This window comes from Myxine glutinosa, chromosome 11, assembly GCF_964187855.1.
Source record: "Myxine glutinosa chromosome 11, kmMyxGlut1.1, whole genome shotgun sequence".
Lineage (NCBI taxonomy): Eukaryota > Metazoa > Chordata > Myxini > Myxiniformes > Myxinidae > Myxine > Myxine glutinosa.
In genome coordinates, this window is record NC_136271.1 from 2,371,272 (window position 1) to 2,391,172 (window position 19,901).

General features: G+C 42.5%; 1 protein-coding gene across 1 annotated transcript in view; it reads right to left on the reverse strand.

The window, feature by feature from the left end:
• Positions 1 to 19,901, reverse strand: part of SART1 (spliceosome associated factor 1, recruiter of U4/U6.U5 tri-snRNP) — a 146,340-nt gene that overhangs the window by 40,353 nt on the left and 86,086 nt on the right. The window contains exons 10-12 of the mRNA XM_068130054.2: positions 13,309 to 13,418; positions 12,828 to 13,072; positions 6,765 to 6,901 (exon numbers count right to left, since the gene is read on the reverse strand). Of these exons, the coding sequence (XP_067986155.2) occupies positions 6,765 to 6,901; positions 12,828 to 13,072; positions 13,309 to 13,418 (492 nt within the window). The remainder of the gene's footprint in view (positions 1 to 6,764; positions 6,902 to 12,827; positions 13,073 to 13,308; positions 13,419 to 19,901) is intronic.

Here is a 19,901-nt window from a genome sequence, read left to right on the forward strand (position 1 = left end):
CGCGCAAGTCCACTCGTCGTGCCAGCCGAGAACTTGCGATCCCCCATACGACTGTCTGGCGTGTGTTAAGGGAAAGTTTAATCCTGAGGCCATACCGGTTGCAACTGGTACAGGTTCTTCGTACAGGTGACAAAGGAAAGCGTGTAGAATTTAGTGATGCGATGTTACAGAACATGGAATACGACAGCTTCTTACCGCGTTTGATTTTTAGTGATGAATCAACGTTTCATCTAAGCGGTAAAGTTAACCGTCACAATGTGCGCATATGGGGACTAGAGAATCCACACGAAACTGTAGAGCATGAGCGCAATTCCCTGAAAGTGAACGTGTTTTGTGCCGTTTCTCAAATAAAGGTTTATGGCCCTTTCTTTTTCGAGGGAAAAACAGTTACGGGGCAAACCTATCTCGAAATGCTGCAGAACTGGCTCTTTCCACAACTGAATGAAGATTCCGATGTCTTCATTTTTCAGCAAGACGGAGCACCGCCACATTGGCACCTGCAGGTTCGACGTTTTCTAAATGACACACTGCCTCAACGTTGGATAGATCGCTCGGGACCCCAAGACTTGGCGCTACACTCTTGGCCCCCAAGATCCCCAGACATTACACCCTGCGACTTTTTCTTGTGGTGATACGTCAAAGACCGTGTTTTTGTGCCACCATTAGCGACTAATCTGGATGTCCTCAAAAACAGAATCACGGCAGCGGTGACTTCAGTGAAAGAAGACACTCTGAGAGACGTTTGGGACGAATTCAACTATCGTCTCGATGTTGTCCTTGCAGCAGGTGGAGGGCACAGAGAGCATTTATAAAATGGTTAGTAAAACTTGATAACTCATTATACCGTTTGTATCTTTTTGTGTAATTGTAACATGTTGCCATCGTGAAATATACTGCTTTGAAATTGGGTCCATCTTTTTGAAACTCCCTGTATATACCCTTCTTGACTGACATTTCACAAAACATTGACTGCTCGAACAGGAGTTCTCCCAAATATATGCAGAACCCAGTCTGGTTTTATCAACCTGGTGCAATATTCTGGATAGAAAATAAAACTTTTAGAATAAAATTAGAAAACAAATTAACCAGGAAGCCAAATTAATATCAGAGCTTTTCAAAAATATATAACAGGAACATGAATATCCACACGTTAGTGAATGAAAATTGGTTTAACGTCGCTTATTATAATTACTATTTTTTTTGATACCAAGTCGAGGATCATATAAGAGCAAACACAAAGAACATATAATAAAGGGAGGCAGGAGACAAGAGGGGGGGAGAGAGAGGGAAGCAACAACAGCAGACATCTGTATAGGAGACAAGGCTGGGGTGGGGTACACGGGATAAACAAGATGGACACGACAGGGACTTTCAGGAAAGAAAACAGGGAATTTGAAGAAGGTGGATTTTGGGGGGATGCATTAACGGGGATAGAAAAGATGAAGGTTTTGGATGGGGGAAGATAAGAGATGGTGGTGAACAGCTATTTTGAAGACCTGGACGGAGGAGTGGGAATGAACAGAGTGTGGGAGTTTGTTCCAGAGGCGGAAGAAAAGAGGAATGAAGGAGTGAAGGTGAACAGAGAGCCTTGATTTTGGCAGTTTAACCATGAGAGGGTTGCTGGCAGATCTTGTGCGACCTGTAGGAATATTTGGGGGACAGAGCCCAGAGAGAGCTGGGGGAGCAAGGCCGGAGAGGAGTCGGTAGAAGACAGAAAGACCACCAACCTGCCTGCGGTCAGTGAGTGAAAGGCCTTCAGAATCAGCTTCATCGCGGGAGATTCCAATGATCCTGAAAGCTTTAGTTTCTACAGCGTGAAGCCGATCCAGGTGTGAGGCAAATGCAAGCAAATGATCAGATGAACTGATTGGAGCAGAAGAAGAACAGCAGACATTTGCAGGAAGTTAGTCATAACCAAGTCTAAAAGAGAAGAGGCTCCGTTGACTGAGATCCGGGTCGGGAAATTGACAGATTGTGTCAGTCCCAGTGAGTCGCAGAAGTCCTTTGCTGAAGAGCCATAGCTGGTGAGAGAGGTACCCACACCCAGCCAACTGGCATGGTGACAATTGAAATCACCACATATGAGGAAGAGAGAGTTGGGATGGGTAGATAGAAGTTGGTCCATATTATCAGACAGCGAGATGTAGATGGAGTCATCACTGTTTGGTGGACGGTACAACACACATATGAACAAAAGGTGGGAGCGGAGAGGAAGTCGTAGCCAGAGGTACTCCTGGGGGGTGAGGTGGAGAGAGGGCAGTGCAAGGAGAGTGAGGAAGATAGTTTTTTATAAAGATAGCAACTCCACCACCAGGACGAGGCTCAGATCTATGACACCGGAGGAGGAAGTGATCAGGAAGAGATATTAAGGAATCAGAGACATCTTGAAGGAGGAAAGTTTCTGTTAAGCAGATCACGTCGGGTTTGTCAGAAGCAACATGTATGGAGATCAATTAGGTTTGAGGAAAGGTCCCGGATGTTTGAGGTCCATACCGATAAGGAAGAGGGAGGGGGAGCGTTGGATACAAGAGGGTGGGTGAGGGGAGGGGAGTGGTATGATAAGATGAGGGAGGAAAGGGGAAGGTAGGGAGAGCTGTTGACAGTGTGTCAGGGATTACAGAAGACCGAGAAGAGAGGACAGGATGAGTAGGTCAAAAAGCTAGGTAGTGATGGGATGAGGCACAGTGAGGAGTAGTTTGATATTGTCAGAGAGAGGTATAATATTGGAGAAGGTGGAGGAATGAGTTGGAAGAGAGAGGAAGGGGAAGGAGGAGGCAGCTTTGTGGATGAGGGGTGGGAGGGGAGATTTGAAGAAGAGTGGTATGGGGGGAGTTTTGAAGGGGAGGGGTAAATGGGAGATTTGAAGGGGAGGGGTGAGGTGGAGATTTGAAGGGGAGGGGTGAGGTGGAGATTTGAAGGGGAGGGGTGAAGTGGAGATTTGAAGGGGAGGGGTGAGGTGGAGATTTGAAGGGGATGGGTGAAGTGGAGAGTTGAAGGGGACGGGTGAAGTGGAGATTTGAAGGGGAGGGGTGAAGTGGAGATTTGAAGGGGAGGGGTGAAGTGGAGATTTGAAGGGGAGGGGTGAAGTGGAGATTTGAAGGGGAGGGGTGAAGTGGAGATTTGAAGGGGAGGGGTGAAGTGGAGATTTGAAGGGGAGGGGTGAAGTGGAGATTTGAAGGGGAGGGGTGAAGTGGAGATTTGAAGGGGAGGGGTGAGGTGGAGATTTGAAGGGGAGGGGTGAAGTGGAGATTTGAAGGGGAGGGGTGAGGTGGAGATTTGAAGGGGAGGGGTGAAGTGGAGATTTGAAGGGGAGGGGTGAGGTGGAGATTTGAAGGGGATGGGTGAAGTGGAGAGTTGAAGGGGACGGGTGAAGTGGAGATTTGAAGGGGAGGGGTGAAGTGGAGATTTGAAGGGGAGGGGTGAAGTGGAGATTTGAAGGGGAGGGGTGAAGTGGAGATTTGAAGGGGAGGGGTGAGGTGGAGATTTGAAGGGGAGGGGTGAAGTGGAGATTTGAAGGGGAGGGGTGAGGTGGAGATTTGAAGGGGATGGGTGAAGTGGAGAGTTGAAGGGGACGGGTGAAGTGGAGATTTGAAGGGGAGGGGTGAAGTGGAGATTTGAAGGGGAGGGGTGAAGTGGAGATTTGAAGGGGAGGGGTGAAGTGGAGATTTGAAGGGGAGGGGTGAAGTGGAGATTTGAAGGGGAGGGGTGAGGTGGAGATTTGAAGGGGAGGGGTGAAGTGGAGATTTGAAGGGGAGGGGTGAAGTGGAGATTTGAAGGGGAGGGGTGAAGTGGAGATTTGAAGGGGAGGGGTGAAGTGGAGATTTGAAGGGGAGGGGTGAAGTGGAGATTTGAAGGGGAGGGGTGAAGGGGAGATTTGAAGGGGAGGGGTGAGGTGGAGATTTGAAGGGGAGGGGTGAGGTGGAGATTTGAAGGGGAGGGGTGAGGTGGAGATTTGAAGGGGAGGGGTGAGGTGGAGATTTGAAGGGGAGCGGTGAAGTGGAGATTTGAAGGGGAGGGGTGAGGTGGAGATTTGAAGGGGAGGGGTGAGGTGCAGATTTGAAGGGGAGGGGTGAAGTGGAGATTTGAAGGGGAGGGGTGAAGTGGAGATTTGAAGGGGAGGGGTGAAGGGGAGATTTGAAGGGGAGGGGTGAGGTGGAGATTTGAAGGGGAGCGGTGAAGTGGAGATTTGAAGGGGAGCGGTGCAGTGGAGATTTGAAGGGGAGCGGTGAAGTGGAGATTTGAAGGGGAGGGGTGCGGTGGAGATTTGAAGGGGAGCGGTGAAGTGGAGATTTGAAGGGGAGGGGTGAAGGGGAGATTTGAAGGGGAGGGGTGAGGTGGAGATTTGAAGGGGAGGGGTGAGGTGGAGATTTGAAGGGGAGCGGTGAAGTGGAGATTTGAAGGGGAGGGGTGAGGTGGAGATTTGAAGGGGAGGGGTGAAGTGGAGATTTGAAGGGGAGGGGTGAAGTGGAGATTTGAAGGGGAGGGGTGAAGGGGAGATTTGAAGGGGAGGGGTGAGGTGGAGATTTGAAGGGGAGGGGTGAGGTGGAGATTTGAAGGGGAGTGGTGAAGTGGAGATTTGAAGGGGAGGGGTGAAGGGGAGATTTGAAGGGGAGGGGTGAGGTGGAGATTTGAAGGGGAGGGGTGAGGTGGAGATTTGAAGGGTAGGGGTGAGGTGGAGATTTGAAGGGGAGGGGTGAGGTGGAGATTTGAAGGGGAGGGGTGAGGTGGAGATTTGAAGGGGAGGGGTGAGGTGGAGATTTGAAGGGGAGGGGTGAGGTGGAGATTTGAAGGGGAGGGGTGAGGTGGAGATTTGAAGGGGAGTGGTGAAGTGGAGATTTGAAGGGGAGTGGTGAAGTGGAGATTTGAAGGGGAGGGGTGAGGTGGAGATTTGAAGGGGAGGGGTGAGGTGGAGATTTGAAGGGGAGGGGTGAGGTGGAGATTTGAAGGGTAGGGGTGAGGTGGAAGTTTTGAATAGGAGCAGTAGGGGGAAGGTTGTGATGGAATGGGGGTGGGAGGGGGTAGAGGGAGGGGACATGGAGTGGGACGTTGGTGTGATGTACAAAATGAACGATTAATTAAATACAAACATCCATGTTGGATATACGTTTGAAAACATTAGACTTAGAGGAAGGGTGATATAAGTTTGGGTTTACAGAATGCACAAAGGAAGAGCTCTATGTGTTGGTATGGTTGAAGGATTTATTTTAAAACAAACTTTTGAAGAGGAAAACGAAAAGCGAATTATAATAGAATCGAGAATTAAACACGGGAGAAAAAGGAAATTGAAACATTTTAAATGGCTCCGTGAAGACCGTCGGGGTAAGACGTGGAGGTGTACATCAGTACTTGGTAGGTACGTGGGGAGCAATTACCTTCATTTTTATTATCATTATTATTAAGTGTTAGGTCGAAGAAGAGTAAAGCAGAAGCTTGAAGAAAATAATTTTGAGCTGTTTGGTGAATACCTTCACGATCAGAGTGGGAATGCAGAGTGGAAAACGACAAAAATCGAGGAGAGGCCGGAAGAGGAAGTGGAAGTGGGGGAAGTCGGGTGGTCGGGGCCGGGGGAGGTGAAAGGTTCGGAGGTGATATTGAATTGATTTTTTTTTGTAGACACCAAACAAGAGTTATCGTTGGAGGATTTGAAGGAGAAATAAGGGGACTGAGGAGAAAATAAAAAGGCTGAAGGTAATAGGTAGAAAAAACAACAAAGAAAATTGTGGACTCGAACTAGGAAAATGTAGGCCTCAAAAACTCGGCCTCCAACGAATACTTATAAATTCATCCTCGTCATTATCATCGTTTTACGGCCGTTTCCATGCTTGCATGTGTAGGCCATGATTCACCTAATGTCCGCTTTCCATGCTGCACGATCTCCATTGCTGGGCCTCTTGTTTGTCCATTAACTCTGAGATCGTCTCTCAGCAACTCATCCCATGTTTTCCTTGGATGGCTGGTCGTTCTCCTTGCATTCACATTCATATTTATACACCTCTTCACGCAGATGTCCTCCCGCATCCTTTCCACGTGTCCAAACCACCTCGATCTACTCTGACCCATAACCTCACTAATGCTCTATATACCTCTATTCCTATCCTTCGGTGTCACATGACACATCCATGTCACCATTGTCATTTCATTTCGTTCACACCTCCGTTCATCCTCCGTTTTGATCGACCAGGTTTCACTGCCGTACAACATCTCGCTTCTAACATAAGCTGCATAAAGTTTCTCCTTTAAAATTGGTACAAGTTTTCAAACAAAAACCGAACTCGGAGCACACAGTAAACACAGGGAAAGCATATTAAACAGCAAAAACTCAAAAAAACTACCTGGAGTACTTAAGTTTGCGGAACTTGACAGAGTCGAAAAATGTCACGTCCGAGCTCAAGGAACCGGAGCCAAAAGTCAACCAAAATTTGACAAAGATTTGACTTGACTATTTTTTGACAAAGTGGTTTTTATTGGATCAAATTCTGTTTCACATCAAGACTAAAGAGCTAAGAGATGAGCACGTTATGAGGAACTGTCAGTCCCTGAGATGCATCTGGTTTTATGACTACACGAGCAGATAACCCGGCTCCAGTGGGCTGTTGCAAGGGAATTTGTTCCCAATAAAGTATGGAATATTTAATGAGTTTTCTGGGAATGTCCTTCGACAGCATAACGGCAAGGACATTTTGACTGCTTTTTGAGAGCCGCTGATAGTGTGCGGCATTCATAATCGAGCACAGACACAAGCAGTGGAGATACATTTTTCAGACCTTCTCGGCCGCATCCTGCATGGCTTTCTTCTGCTGGAGTTTTCGCTGTCGGTCCAGCTGCTTTTGCAGCTCCAACTCTGCTGGATCTTCCTCAACCAGGTACAAAGGCATATCAGCATCCTCAGGCCCTGATGCATCTACAGCAACAAACAGGATTTGGGCATATAGCAAAAAGTACGAGAGAACAAAACATGCACATTGTAAACAGCACCGCAAAGATTTCAAGGTGTTATTTTTTGGAATAGAAAATATAGGGAGAAATTTAATTCAGAAACGTGGGATAATAATCAATGTCACCTTGCTGTGATGAACCTTTAACTTTGTAATAACAAAATCAACCTAACAAACTAGAGAGTTCATAGAACACCATACCCCACGTGGTCTTGTAGGAAAATGACATGGGAAGGGTATTTTCAACTCTTGGTTTGCATTACAGAGCACGCTCTATGTTTCGTACGAGCCACGATTTTGTCCGAATCTAGATATTGCCCAACACCGAGAGCGCGAGTGGCAAATTTGATTGGTCGATATGGTGTAAAATGACATATTTTGTACAAGTACTGTAAAACTGGATGTTGTTGGAAGTGACAAGTAGGTGATTTGTGTTCTTGTATTTCGGTACATAATTCAATTGAAATAAAATAAAGCATTTAAAGGATGTAGAAAAAAACAATCTTTTTTTTGGAGGTTTACCACCGTTGATGCCCCGCACAGCACCTTATTTGACAAATTCAATGAGTTCTTCATGCCTGCTGGTGTTGTGCGGGGCATGGTGTTGAGTCCCTGGTGTTGGGCTAGCGGCTAGGGTGCCGGCTTAGGATCCTAGGATCCTGGGTTCGAATCCCGGTCAATCGCTGAATTAACGTCAGGGGGGTTGACTCAGCCTGTCATCCTTCCGAGGTCGGCAAATTGAGTACCAGTTCACTGGTAATTCCCTGCTTGTCGTTAAAGGCGGCAAAAAGGGTTGGCGTCAGGAAGGGCATCCGGCCGTAAAACATTGCTTCAAAAAAGGGGACCGAAAAACAACAACAACCACAGTTCCCGAAAAAGGCCAACCCCCGCTTGCGGGGAAAAATGGCCTCTAAAGGTGGGTTGTTTTTTTTTTTCTTCATGCCTGCTGTTTGTGTCCTTTGTAATGTCCTTAAAAAAAACAGTAAGTTTCCTGTTTGGAATGATTGTTAATTTTGCTGGACTGACAGGCAGAAAAACTAAAATAGTTACCTTACTCATTCCTCTGCGTGCATGTGCGATTGGGTCGAGATTCCATACAATTTGCCAAATTCATAGCCAAAGTACTGCTACACCACAGGTTTGTATTCCGATTTGTGTTCAAAATACAACATTTAATTGAAATGAATATCTTCCTTCATCACAGACCTGTTAGCCTGGTGTTGGGCTAGCGGCTAGGGTGCCAGCTTAGGATCCTAGGATCCTGGGTTCGAATCCCGGTCGATCGCTGAATTAACGCCAGGGGGGTTGACTCAGCCTGTCATCCTTCCGAGGTCGGCTAATTGAGTACCAGTTCACTGGTAATTCCCTGTTTGTCGTAAAAGGCGACAAAAAGGGTTGGCGGTAGGAAGGGCATCCGGCCGTAAAACATTGATTTCAATTTTGACCCTTTTTTGACCGGGATTCAAACCCAGGATCCTAGGATCCCAAGCCGGCACCCTGACCGCTAAGCCAACACCAGGCTACAGACAGAAGTGAACCAATTGCTTATAGTAAGGGAAACATATGAAAATCTGTTAACTAAATTGTTACCAAAAGATTTGTTCACCAATATGTTTGTAAAGGTGTGTAATAACACGTGTTAAAATGTTGAAGGTCAACTCCCGTGGGAAACCCAGAAAAAAAGCTGTTGAATTCGGGTACCGAAAAATTATTTTCGAGAATTTTTATTTTTTTTAATCGGCCCTTAAGTAACTTATGAGGGGTCAAATAAGGGTTTTTCATGATTCTGAGTTGATTGTTAACATTTATATTTCACCACAGACACTCCTTTGTGGAAAAATAATTTCTAAATATATCTCATTTTCTACTTTGCAGGACATGGAGTCTAGCAATATGGATGAAGACGTTACTCCACCTGTGCTCAATTGCTTCATCTGTGCACGCTCGGATACACCAGCTGAAAGGCTCATACAGGCAACTCCAAAGGGATACTCAACTTTATTGAAACAAGCAGAAACTGTCGAAAATGTTACTGTTGTGGAACGTATGAAGGAGGCTCAAAAGGAAGGAAAACTGAGGTACCACCAGAAGTGTAAAAATGATCTGTACAACAACTTTGTTGCAACCACCAAGAAGTCAGCTCAAGCATCAGAGGCAGAGAAAGAGTCATCAAAGTTGAAGAGAAGACGCACTACTTGTGAGTTCAGTTCATCAACTGGCTGCAGTTCTAGAAGATCACAGTCAGTTGACCTCCTGTATAAGGATGTATGCATTCTTTGCAACCAACCAGCCCAGCTCTACAAAAATAATCCAGCACAAGCTAGAAAGAAATACAGAGTGCCAGATAATTTGACTGCAGATACACTGAAGGCAAGCTTGCTGAAGACAGCACGGAGTCGCGGGGATGACTGGGGCACTGAAGTCACTGGACGCCTGGAAGGGATCAACGACTTGGTAGCAGAAGAAACACTGTACCATTTGCGATGCAAACTTATGTTTGCGAGAGGTGACAGTTTGTCCAAGACTGATGAGGAAGGAAAAAGGAAGAGAGGACAGAGGAGTATTGATGAGGAGCGAGAGGCAGTTTTTATTGAATTCTGCGAATGGTTAGACTCAGAATTAGAGCATGGGGTAATGAACATGGACCAAGTCCATGAAAAGCTGCAGGAGTTTGATCAGTCACCAGAGAAGAGCCTTTCTTATTCAAAGCATTGGCTAAAGATAAAACTTCTAGAGAAATACGAAGACACCTTGTATTTCACAACACAGGAAAGAAGGGCAGATGTACTCTGTCTCAAAGATGGCACCGACAATATTCTGCGAGAGCATCATGCTAATCTTGACCATGGAGATGAGAAGACTCAGATCATAAAGACGGCACTCAAGTTCATATCCAATGATATTGCCTTGATTGATTTAGGTCCAAAGTCATACCCCACCACACACAGGGACGTGGCTGAGTACATCGACATCTTCCTTGACACAGAAGCCACCAAGGAAACAGTGATTCAGGCTGGTACTGCGATTTTCAAGTACATTTACCATGGACGAGATACTACATTGGGTGAAATTCGGTACAACATGTTCTCAAGGAAGGCAGCGGCAGGAGTGATCAAACCAGAGACTCTACCTCCAACAGAGGGTGCAGCTGCACAACATTCACTCCGTGCCTACCTGCAGACCCGGGACTGGATCCTTCTACAGAGCATGTCTCTGAACCCCAGTGACTATGGATGGACAATAGGTGTGCATGGGTATGAGCCAGTTCCAACACTGGACCCCACGGCTCCTGAGGAGCTATTGCAGTTCACGAGCTGTAATCGTCATGGAGATTGCAGCAACCGGCGATGCAGCTGCAAGAAGAATGGGGTCACGTGCATCTCGGCCTGTGGAGTCTGTAATGGCATTACATGCAGAAACTGCAGTCATGATGTTGTTGAGTCTGAAGAAGACAGACAATGACTGTTGAAACTTCTGACATTGTGAATGAGAAATAACTCTTGAGTATTATATATGTATGTGAAATAAAAGCTACTTTGTGTGTAAATGTAAAAGTGAAAATATAAATGTTAACAATCAACTCAGAATCATGAAAAACCCTTATTTGACCCCTCATAAGTTACTTAAGGGCCGATTTAAAAAAATTAAAATTCTCGAAAATAATTTTTCGGTACCCGAATTCAACAGCTTTTTTTCTGGGTTTCCCACGGGAGTTGAACTTCAACATTTTAACACATGTTATTACACACCTTTACAAACATATTGGTGAAGAAATGTTTTGGTAACAATTTAGTTAACAGATTTGTGAAACATCTCATAAAATGCCCTTACTATTAACCCTGCTTTGCACTTCACATGTGTGGGGTAATGTCTGCAGCATGTCACTCTATAACGTTATGGTGTGACAGGATGTTTACTTTTTGCATCATATTGAAATTTGTTTCAACAACAGTGCAGTGAGTTATTGATTAAATACAATTTGTTTCTCTCGACTTCCACCACCGACGAATGAAATGTCGAATTTTGTTATGGAGCGACGTGGCGTTGAGCGACGTGTCCCGGAGAGACGTGTCGCGGAGTGACGTGGCGCGGAGTGACGTGGCGCGGAGTGACGTGGCGCGGAGTGACGTGGCGCGGAGTGACGTGGCGCGGAGTGACGTGGCGCGGAGTGACGTGGCGCGGAGTGACGTGCCGCGGAGAGACGTGCCGTGGAGAGACGTGCCGCGGAGAGACGTGCCGCGGAGAGACGTGCCGCGGAGAGACGTGCCGCGGAGAGACGTGCCGCGGAGAGACGTGCCGCGGAGAGACGTGCCGCGGAGAGACGTGCCGCGGAGAGACGTGCCGTGGAGTGACATGTTATGAAATGACATTTGCTTCGTTAATTAAAATCTTAATCAAAGACAGTTGGGGCAGCGGATTTCAGTTGATCAAGTTTAGCAATTTACTTCAGATACGACACAATGTATGGGGAGCAGTTTTAGACTCCCAGCCTAATCAATTAATCAATTGAGGAATTTATATTGTTCCTTCTAATATAATCAACATATTTTGCCATTTTCTTTTGGGATGTTGATGTCAATATCTTCATCCACAACACATAAAAACTAGGCATGTCAGTTCAGTGATAATTATATTTTCTGAAGCTGAACATTTCTGCTTTTCCATTGATGCACAACAAAAGCCTGGTGTTGGCGTAGCGGTTAGGGTGCCAGCTTGGGATCCTAGGATCCTAGGATCCTGGGTTCGAATCCCGGTCGATCGCTGAATTAACGCCAGGGGGGTTGACTCACCCTGTCATCCTTCTGAGGTTGGCAAATTGAGTACATGTTCACTGGTAATTCCCTGTGTGTCGCAAGAGGCAACTAACAGGGTTGTGGGACCAAGGTGCCCAAGGCATGCAGCCCTAAAACATTGCTTCAAAAAGGGGACTAAGGTGCCCAAAAAAGGCCAACCCCCGCACTGCGGGGGGAAATGGCCTCTAAAGGCGGTTCATTGATGTACAACAAACGTTTCCACTCTGAAATTTAAATTTTGACCTCGACAGACCATTTGCATGGAATTGCCGAAATAGAAGGAATTTTTTGACACATGGAAAATATCAATGATAAATAAAATAAACTTCTAAACATCAAATAAAATGCGGAGCATCCTAGCTCTCGAATAACTAAGGGGGCTTCAAATGAGAAGGAAACAGCGTTAAAGCAGACACAAACAGGTAGGCCTCGCTATTCCCTGCTAAAGCAGACACAAACAGGAAGGCCTCGCCATTCCCTGCTAAAGCAGACACAAACAGTCAGGTAGGCCTCGTTCCTCCCTGCTAAAGCAGACACAAACAGGTAGGCCTCGCTCCTCCCTGCTAAAGCAGACACAAACAGGAAGGCCTCGCTATTCCCTGCTAAAGCAGACACAAACAGTCAGGAAAGCCTCACTATTTCCTGCTAAAGCAGACACAGTCAGGTAAGCCTCGCTATTCCATGATAAAGCAGACATAAACAGTCAGGTAATCCTTGATATTCCCTGCTAAAGCAGACACAGTCAGGTAAGCCTCGCTATTCCCTGCTAAATCAGACACAAACAGTCAGGTAAGCCTAGCTATTCCCTGCTAAAGCAGACACAAACAGTCAGGTAAGCCTCGCTATTTCCTGCTAAATTAGACGCAAAGTGAGGTAAGCCTCGCTATTCCATGCTAAAGCAGACACAAACAGTCAGGTAAGCCTCGCTATTTCCTGCTAAATTACACACAAAGTGAGGTAAGCCTCGCTATTCCCTGCTAAAGCAGACACAAACGGTCAGGTAGGCATCGCTATTCCATGCTAAAGCAGACACAGTCAGGTAAGGCTCTCTATTCCCTGCTAAATGGTGGGGGGAAGCCCCCTCTAGTGTTAAACCAACCTTCTCCATCACTGATTTCCATGTCTTCCATGCCATTCCTCACCACAGGATGTACCTGCACACCAAACTCGTCATCATATTCTTTTTTTATGTCTGCTTCAATCTTTATCCTCATGTCTCCTCCAGTTTCAAAGTCTTTATCTGTCTTCATCTCAACATCCCTCTCCATCTTTATCCGCACACCCATTTGCTCCTCATCGTTCTGGTCATTCTCCTGCGACCGGTTTCTGCGCACGCTTCGTGTTCTGTTCACATAATAAGCAGAGAAGAGGAGAAGCATTAAAATCACAACCTGGGGCACGGGGTCATGTATTTGTAGTTACAATATAAGCAAAGACACACACAGGTCATATTCAAAAATAAATGTTTAACTCGCACACCTTCGTTTAACAAGTCAGCAAGGTGCCTCCACCGCTCGATGCAAACAACGATGTATACATTTACCAAGCAAAGCAAACCTCATTACGATAGCTTTTCCCACCTGGAGCCCAAGTATGCGCTGGCATCCACAATGGGTTCCAACTCATCTGCCTTCAGCATCTTCTTTTTTCGAATCTTTCGGACTCGCCGCTTTGTCGTCTTGAACTTTACCTGGAGGACAAAGGAAGTAGAAGAAACGTGAAAGTGGAAGTGGAAATATTCAACATTAGAGACATCATCACCAAAGACAGCAAAAACAGGAAAAACACAAATAAACGTATCCATGAATGAAGGAAAGAAAAGGGCGAAAATGATCACATTCAACTTGTACTCCACATCGACTTGTAGGATGAAAAGTATGGTACCTGCACATACAAGTGTACATACATGAACGATGCACAAATATAATGGTCGGTTACATAAACATTAAACACAAATATAATGGTCGGTTACATAAACATTAAACACAAATATAATGGTCGGTTACATAAACATTAAACACGAATATAATGATCGGTTACACAAACATGAAACACAAATATAATGGTTGGATACATAAACATTAAACACAAATATAATGGTCGGTTATAAAAACATAAAACACAAATATAATGGTCGGTTTTTCCACATTAAACACAAATATAATGATCGGTTACATAAACAACAAACACAAATATAATGATCGGTTACATAAACATTAAACACAAATATAATGGTCGGTTACACAAACATTAAACACAAATATAATGGTCGGTTACATAAACATTAAACACAAATATAATGGTCGGTTACATAAACAATAAACACAAATATAATGGTCGGTTACATAAACATTAAACACAAATATAATGGTCGCTTACATAAACATTAAACACAAATATAATGGTCGGTTACATAAACAATAAACACAAATATAATGGTCGGTTACATAAACATTATACACAAATATAATGGTCGGATACATAAACATTAAACACAAATATAATGGTCGGTTACATAAACATTAAACACAAATATAATGGTCGCTTACATAAACATTAAACACAAATATAATGGTCAGTTACATAAACATTAAAAACAAATATAATGGTCGGTTACATGCACATTAATCACAAATATAATGGTCGCTTACACAAACATGAAACACAAATATAATGGTCGGTTACACAAACATTAAACACAAATAGAATGGTCGGTTAAATAAACATTAAACACAAATATAATGCTCGCTTACATAAACATTAAACACAAATATCATGGTCGCTTTCACAAACATGAAACACAAATATAATGGTCGGTTACATAAACATTAAACACAAATATAATGGTCGCTTACATAAACATTAAACACAAATATAATGGTCGGTTACACAAACATTAAACACAAATATAATGGTCGGTTACACAAACATTAAACACAAATATAATGGTCGGTTACATAAACATTAAACACAAATATAATGGTCGCTTACATAAACATAAAACACAAACATAATGGTCGGATACATAAACATTAAACACAAATATAATGGTCGGTTACATAAACATTAAACACAAATATAATGGTCGCTTACATAAACATTAAACACAAATATAATGGTCAGTTACATAAACATCAAACACAAATATCATGGTCGCTTTCACAAACATGAAACACAAATATAATGGTCGGTTACATAAACATTAAACACAACTATAATGGTCGGTTACATAAACATTAAACACAAATATAATGGTCGGTTACACAAACATTAAACACAAATATAATGGTTGGATACATAAACATTAAACACAAATATAATGGTCGGTTACACAAACATTAAACACAAATATAATGGTCGGTTACATAAACATTAAACACAAATATAATGGTCGCTTACATAAACATAAAACACAAACATAATGATCGGATACATAAACATTAAACACAAATATAATGGTCGGTTACATAAACATTAAACACAAATATAATGGTCGCTTACATAAACATTAAACACAAATATAATGGTCAGTTACATAAACATTAAACACAAATATCATGGTCGCTTTCACAAACATGAAACACAAATATAATGGTCGGTTACATAAACATTAAACACAACTATAATGGTCGGTTACATAAACATTAAACACAAATATAATGGTCGGTTACACAAACATTAAACACAAATATAATGGTTGGATACATAAACATTAAACACAAATATAATGGTCGGTTACACAAACATTAAACACAAATATAATGGTCAGTTACATAAACATTAAACACAAATATAATGGTCGCTTACATAAACATAAAACACAAACATAATGGTCGGATACATAAACATTAAACACAAATATAATGGTCGGTTACATAAACATTAAACACAAATATAATGGTCGCTTACATAAACATTAAACACAAATATAATGGCCAGTTACATAAACATTAAACACAAATATCATGGTCGCTTTCACAAACATGAAACACAAATATAATGGTCGGTTACATAAACATTAAACACAACTATAATGGTCGGTTACATGAACATTAAACACAAATATAATGGTCGGTTACACAAACATTAAACACAAATATAATGGTTGGATACATAAACATTAAACACAAATATAATGGTCGGTTACACAAACATTAAACACAAATATAATGGTCGGTTACATAAACATTAAACACAAATATAATGGTCGCTTACATAAACATGAAACACAAATATAATGGTCGCTTACACAAACATTAAACACAAATATAATGGTTGGATACATAAACATTAAACACAAATATAATGGTCGGTTACACAAACATTAAACACAAATATAATGTTCGGTTACATAAACATTAAACACAAATATAATGGTCGCTTCCATAAACATTAAACACAAACATAATGGTCGCTTACATAAACATTAAACACAAATATAATGGTCGCTTACATAAACATTAAACACAAATATACCCTGCAAAAAAAGAAACGCAAAAGTAGTAAAATCGTAAATATCTGACAGAGAGTTGCCGATATCCATACAAAATTAATACCAAAAATGAATTGGTCATTTCTGCATGGATTGGGATTGATTTGTGTGAAGAGAATGAGGTACTGCAGAAATTTGGCGAAAAGATGGAACAATCGCAAAAACACAACCACGTGAGAGCCTGGCACCGAAACACACCAACATGACATGCACGTGCAACATCACTTGTGGGGCTATAAAAACGTTGGGTTTTCATTTGCATGCCATCACAATCTTCCAGCAAGTGAACAGCGAAAACATGCCACGACTCACGGATGAGATTCTTCGGCCACACGTCCTTCCCATTATGCAACAAGCGAACGTCATTTTCCAACAAGACAACGCCCGACCTCACACGGCAAGACTGACAACAGCCTTTTTGAGGAATCACAACATCCAGGTCCTACCATGACCCTCCAGGTCTCCAGATTTAAACCCAATCGAACATTTATGGGATGCATTGGATCAACGACTGCGAGCACGTCAGCAACAACCACAGAACCTCCGACAGTTGGCACAAGCACTGCAGGCAGAGTGGGTGAACATTCACCAGGCCACAATTCGGGATCTGATTGCTTTCATGGGACGACGATGCCAGTCAGTTTTGGACTCTAATGGTGGCCATACAAGATATTGAGCACAGATGACCTTCACCTTGAAAATCTACTATTCCATGTGTGCCAAATGGAACCTGGGTCAATGAGAATGATGTGTGCCAATTTTGAACAATCGATTACCATCTGTTGATTATATTTATATGATATATAAAATATACATCTAAAATCACTTTTGCGTTTCTTTTTTTGCAGTTTTGCGTTTCTTTTTTTGCAGGGTATATAATGGTCGGATACATAAACATGAAACACAAATATAATGGTCGGTTACATACACATTAAACACAAATAGAATGGTCGGTTACATACACATTAAACACAAATATAATGGTCGGTTACATAAACATTAAACACAAATATAATGGTCGGTTACATACACATTAAACACAAATATAATGGTCGGTTACATACACATTGAACACAAATATAATGGTCGGTTACATAAACATTGAACACAAATATAATGGTCGGTTACATACACATTAAACACAAATATAATGGTCGGTTACATAAACATTAAACACAAATATAATGGTCGGTTACATACACATTAAACACAAATAGAATGGTCGGTTACATACACATTAAACACAAATATAATGGTCGGTTACATAAACATTAAACACAAATATAATGGTCGGTTACATACACATTAAACACAAATATAATGGTCGGTTACATACACATTGAACACAAATATAATGGTCGGTTACATAAACATTGAACACAAATATAATGGTCGGTTACATACACATTAAACACAAATATAATGGTCGGTTACATAAACATTAAACACAAATATAATGGTCGGTTACATACACATTAAACACAAACATAATGGTCGGTGACATACACATTAAACACAAATATAATGGTCGGTTACATACACATTAAACACAAATATAATGGTCGGTTACATAAACATTAAACACAAATATAATGGTCAGATACACAAACATTAAGCACAAATATAATGGTCGGATACACAAACATTAAACACAAATATAATGGTCGGTTACATAAACAATAAACACAAATATAATGGTCGGATACATAAACATTAAACACAAATATAATGGTCGGTTACATAAACAATAAACACAAACATAATGGTCGGTTACATAAACATTAAACACAAACATAATGGTCGGTTACACAAACATTAAACACAAATATAATGGTCGGATACATAAACGTTAAACACAAATATAATGGTCGGTTACATAAACATTAAACATAAATATAATGGTCGGTGACATAAACATTAAACACAAATATAATGGTCGGATACATAAACATGAAACGCAAATATAATGATCGGTTACATAAACATTAAACACAAAGATAATGGTCGGTTACATAAACAATAAACACAAATATAATGATCAGATACATAAACATTAAACACAAATATAATGATCGGTTACAAAAACATTAAACACAAAGATAATGGTCGGTTACACAAACATTAAACACAAAGATAATGGTCGGATACATAAACATTAAACACAAATATAATGGTCGGTTACATACACATTAAACACAAATATAATTGTCGGTTACATAAACAATAAACATAAATATAATGGTCGGTGACATAAACATTAAACACAAATATAATGGTCGGATACATAAACATTAAACACAAATATAATGATCGGTTACATAAACATTAAGCACAAAGATAATGGTCGGTTACACAAACATTAAACACAAATATAATGGTCGGTTACATAAACAATAAACACAAATATAATGGTCGGATACATAAACATTAAACACAAATATAATGGTCAGTTACATAAACAATAAACACAAACATAATGGTCGGTTACATAAACATTAAACACAAATATAATGGTCACTTACATAAACATTAAACACAAATATAATGGTCGGTTACATACACATTAAACATAAATATAATGGTCGGTGACATAAACATTAAACACAAATATAATGGTCGGTTGCATACACATTAAACACAAATATAATGGTCGGTTACATAAACAATAAACACAAATATAATGGTCGGATACACAAACATTAAACACAAATATAATGGTCACTTACATAAACATTAAACACAAATATAATGGTCACTTGCATAAACATTAAACACATCTAAAACCGTCTTGAGAAGAGTGCAGCAAAGGGATGGGGGTGGTGGATAGCAGGGCAGCTGTTGGTGGGTGGCAGTTGGTAGCTGTTGGTGGGTAGCAGTTGGTAGCTGTTGGTGGGAGGCAAGGTAGCTGTTGGTGGGGGGCAAGGTAGCTGTTAGTGGGTGGCAAGGTAGCTGTTGGTGGGTGGCAGGGTAGCTGTTGGTGGGTGGCAGGGTAGCTGTTGGTGGGTGGCAGGGTAGCTGTTGGTGGGTGGCAGGGTAGCTGTTGGTGGGTGGCAGGGTAGCTGTTGGTGGTTAAAGGGTAGCTGTTGGTGGGTGGCAAGGTAGCTGTCGGTGGGTGGCAAGGTAGCTGTTGGTGGGTGGCAAGGTAGCTGTTGGTGGGTGGCAGGGTAGCTGTTGGTGGGTGGCAGGGTAGCTGTTGGTGGGTGGCAGGGTAGCTGTTGGTGGGTGGCAGGGTAGCTGTTGGTGGGTAGCAGGGAAGCTGTTGGTGGATAGCCGGGTAGCTGTTCATGGATAGCAGGGTAGCTGTTGTTGGGTGGCAAGGTAGCTGTTGTTGGGTGGCAAGGTAGCTGTTGGTGGATCGCAGGGTAGCTGTTGGTGGATAGCAGGGTCGCTGTTGGTGGGTGGCAAGGTAGGTGATGGTGGGTGGCAGGGTAGCTGTTGGTGGACGGCAGGGTAGCTGTTGGTGGACGGCAGGGTAGCTGTTGGTGGACGGCAGGGTAGCTGTTGGTGGACGGCAGGGTAGCTGTTGGTGGACGGCAGGGTAGCTGTTGGTGGACGGCAGGGTAGCTGTTGGTGGACGGCAGGGTAGCTGTTGGTGGACGGCAGGGTAGCTGTTGGTGGACGGCAGGGTAGCTGTTGGTGGACGGCAGGGTAGCTGTTGGTGGACGGCAGGGTAGCTGTTGG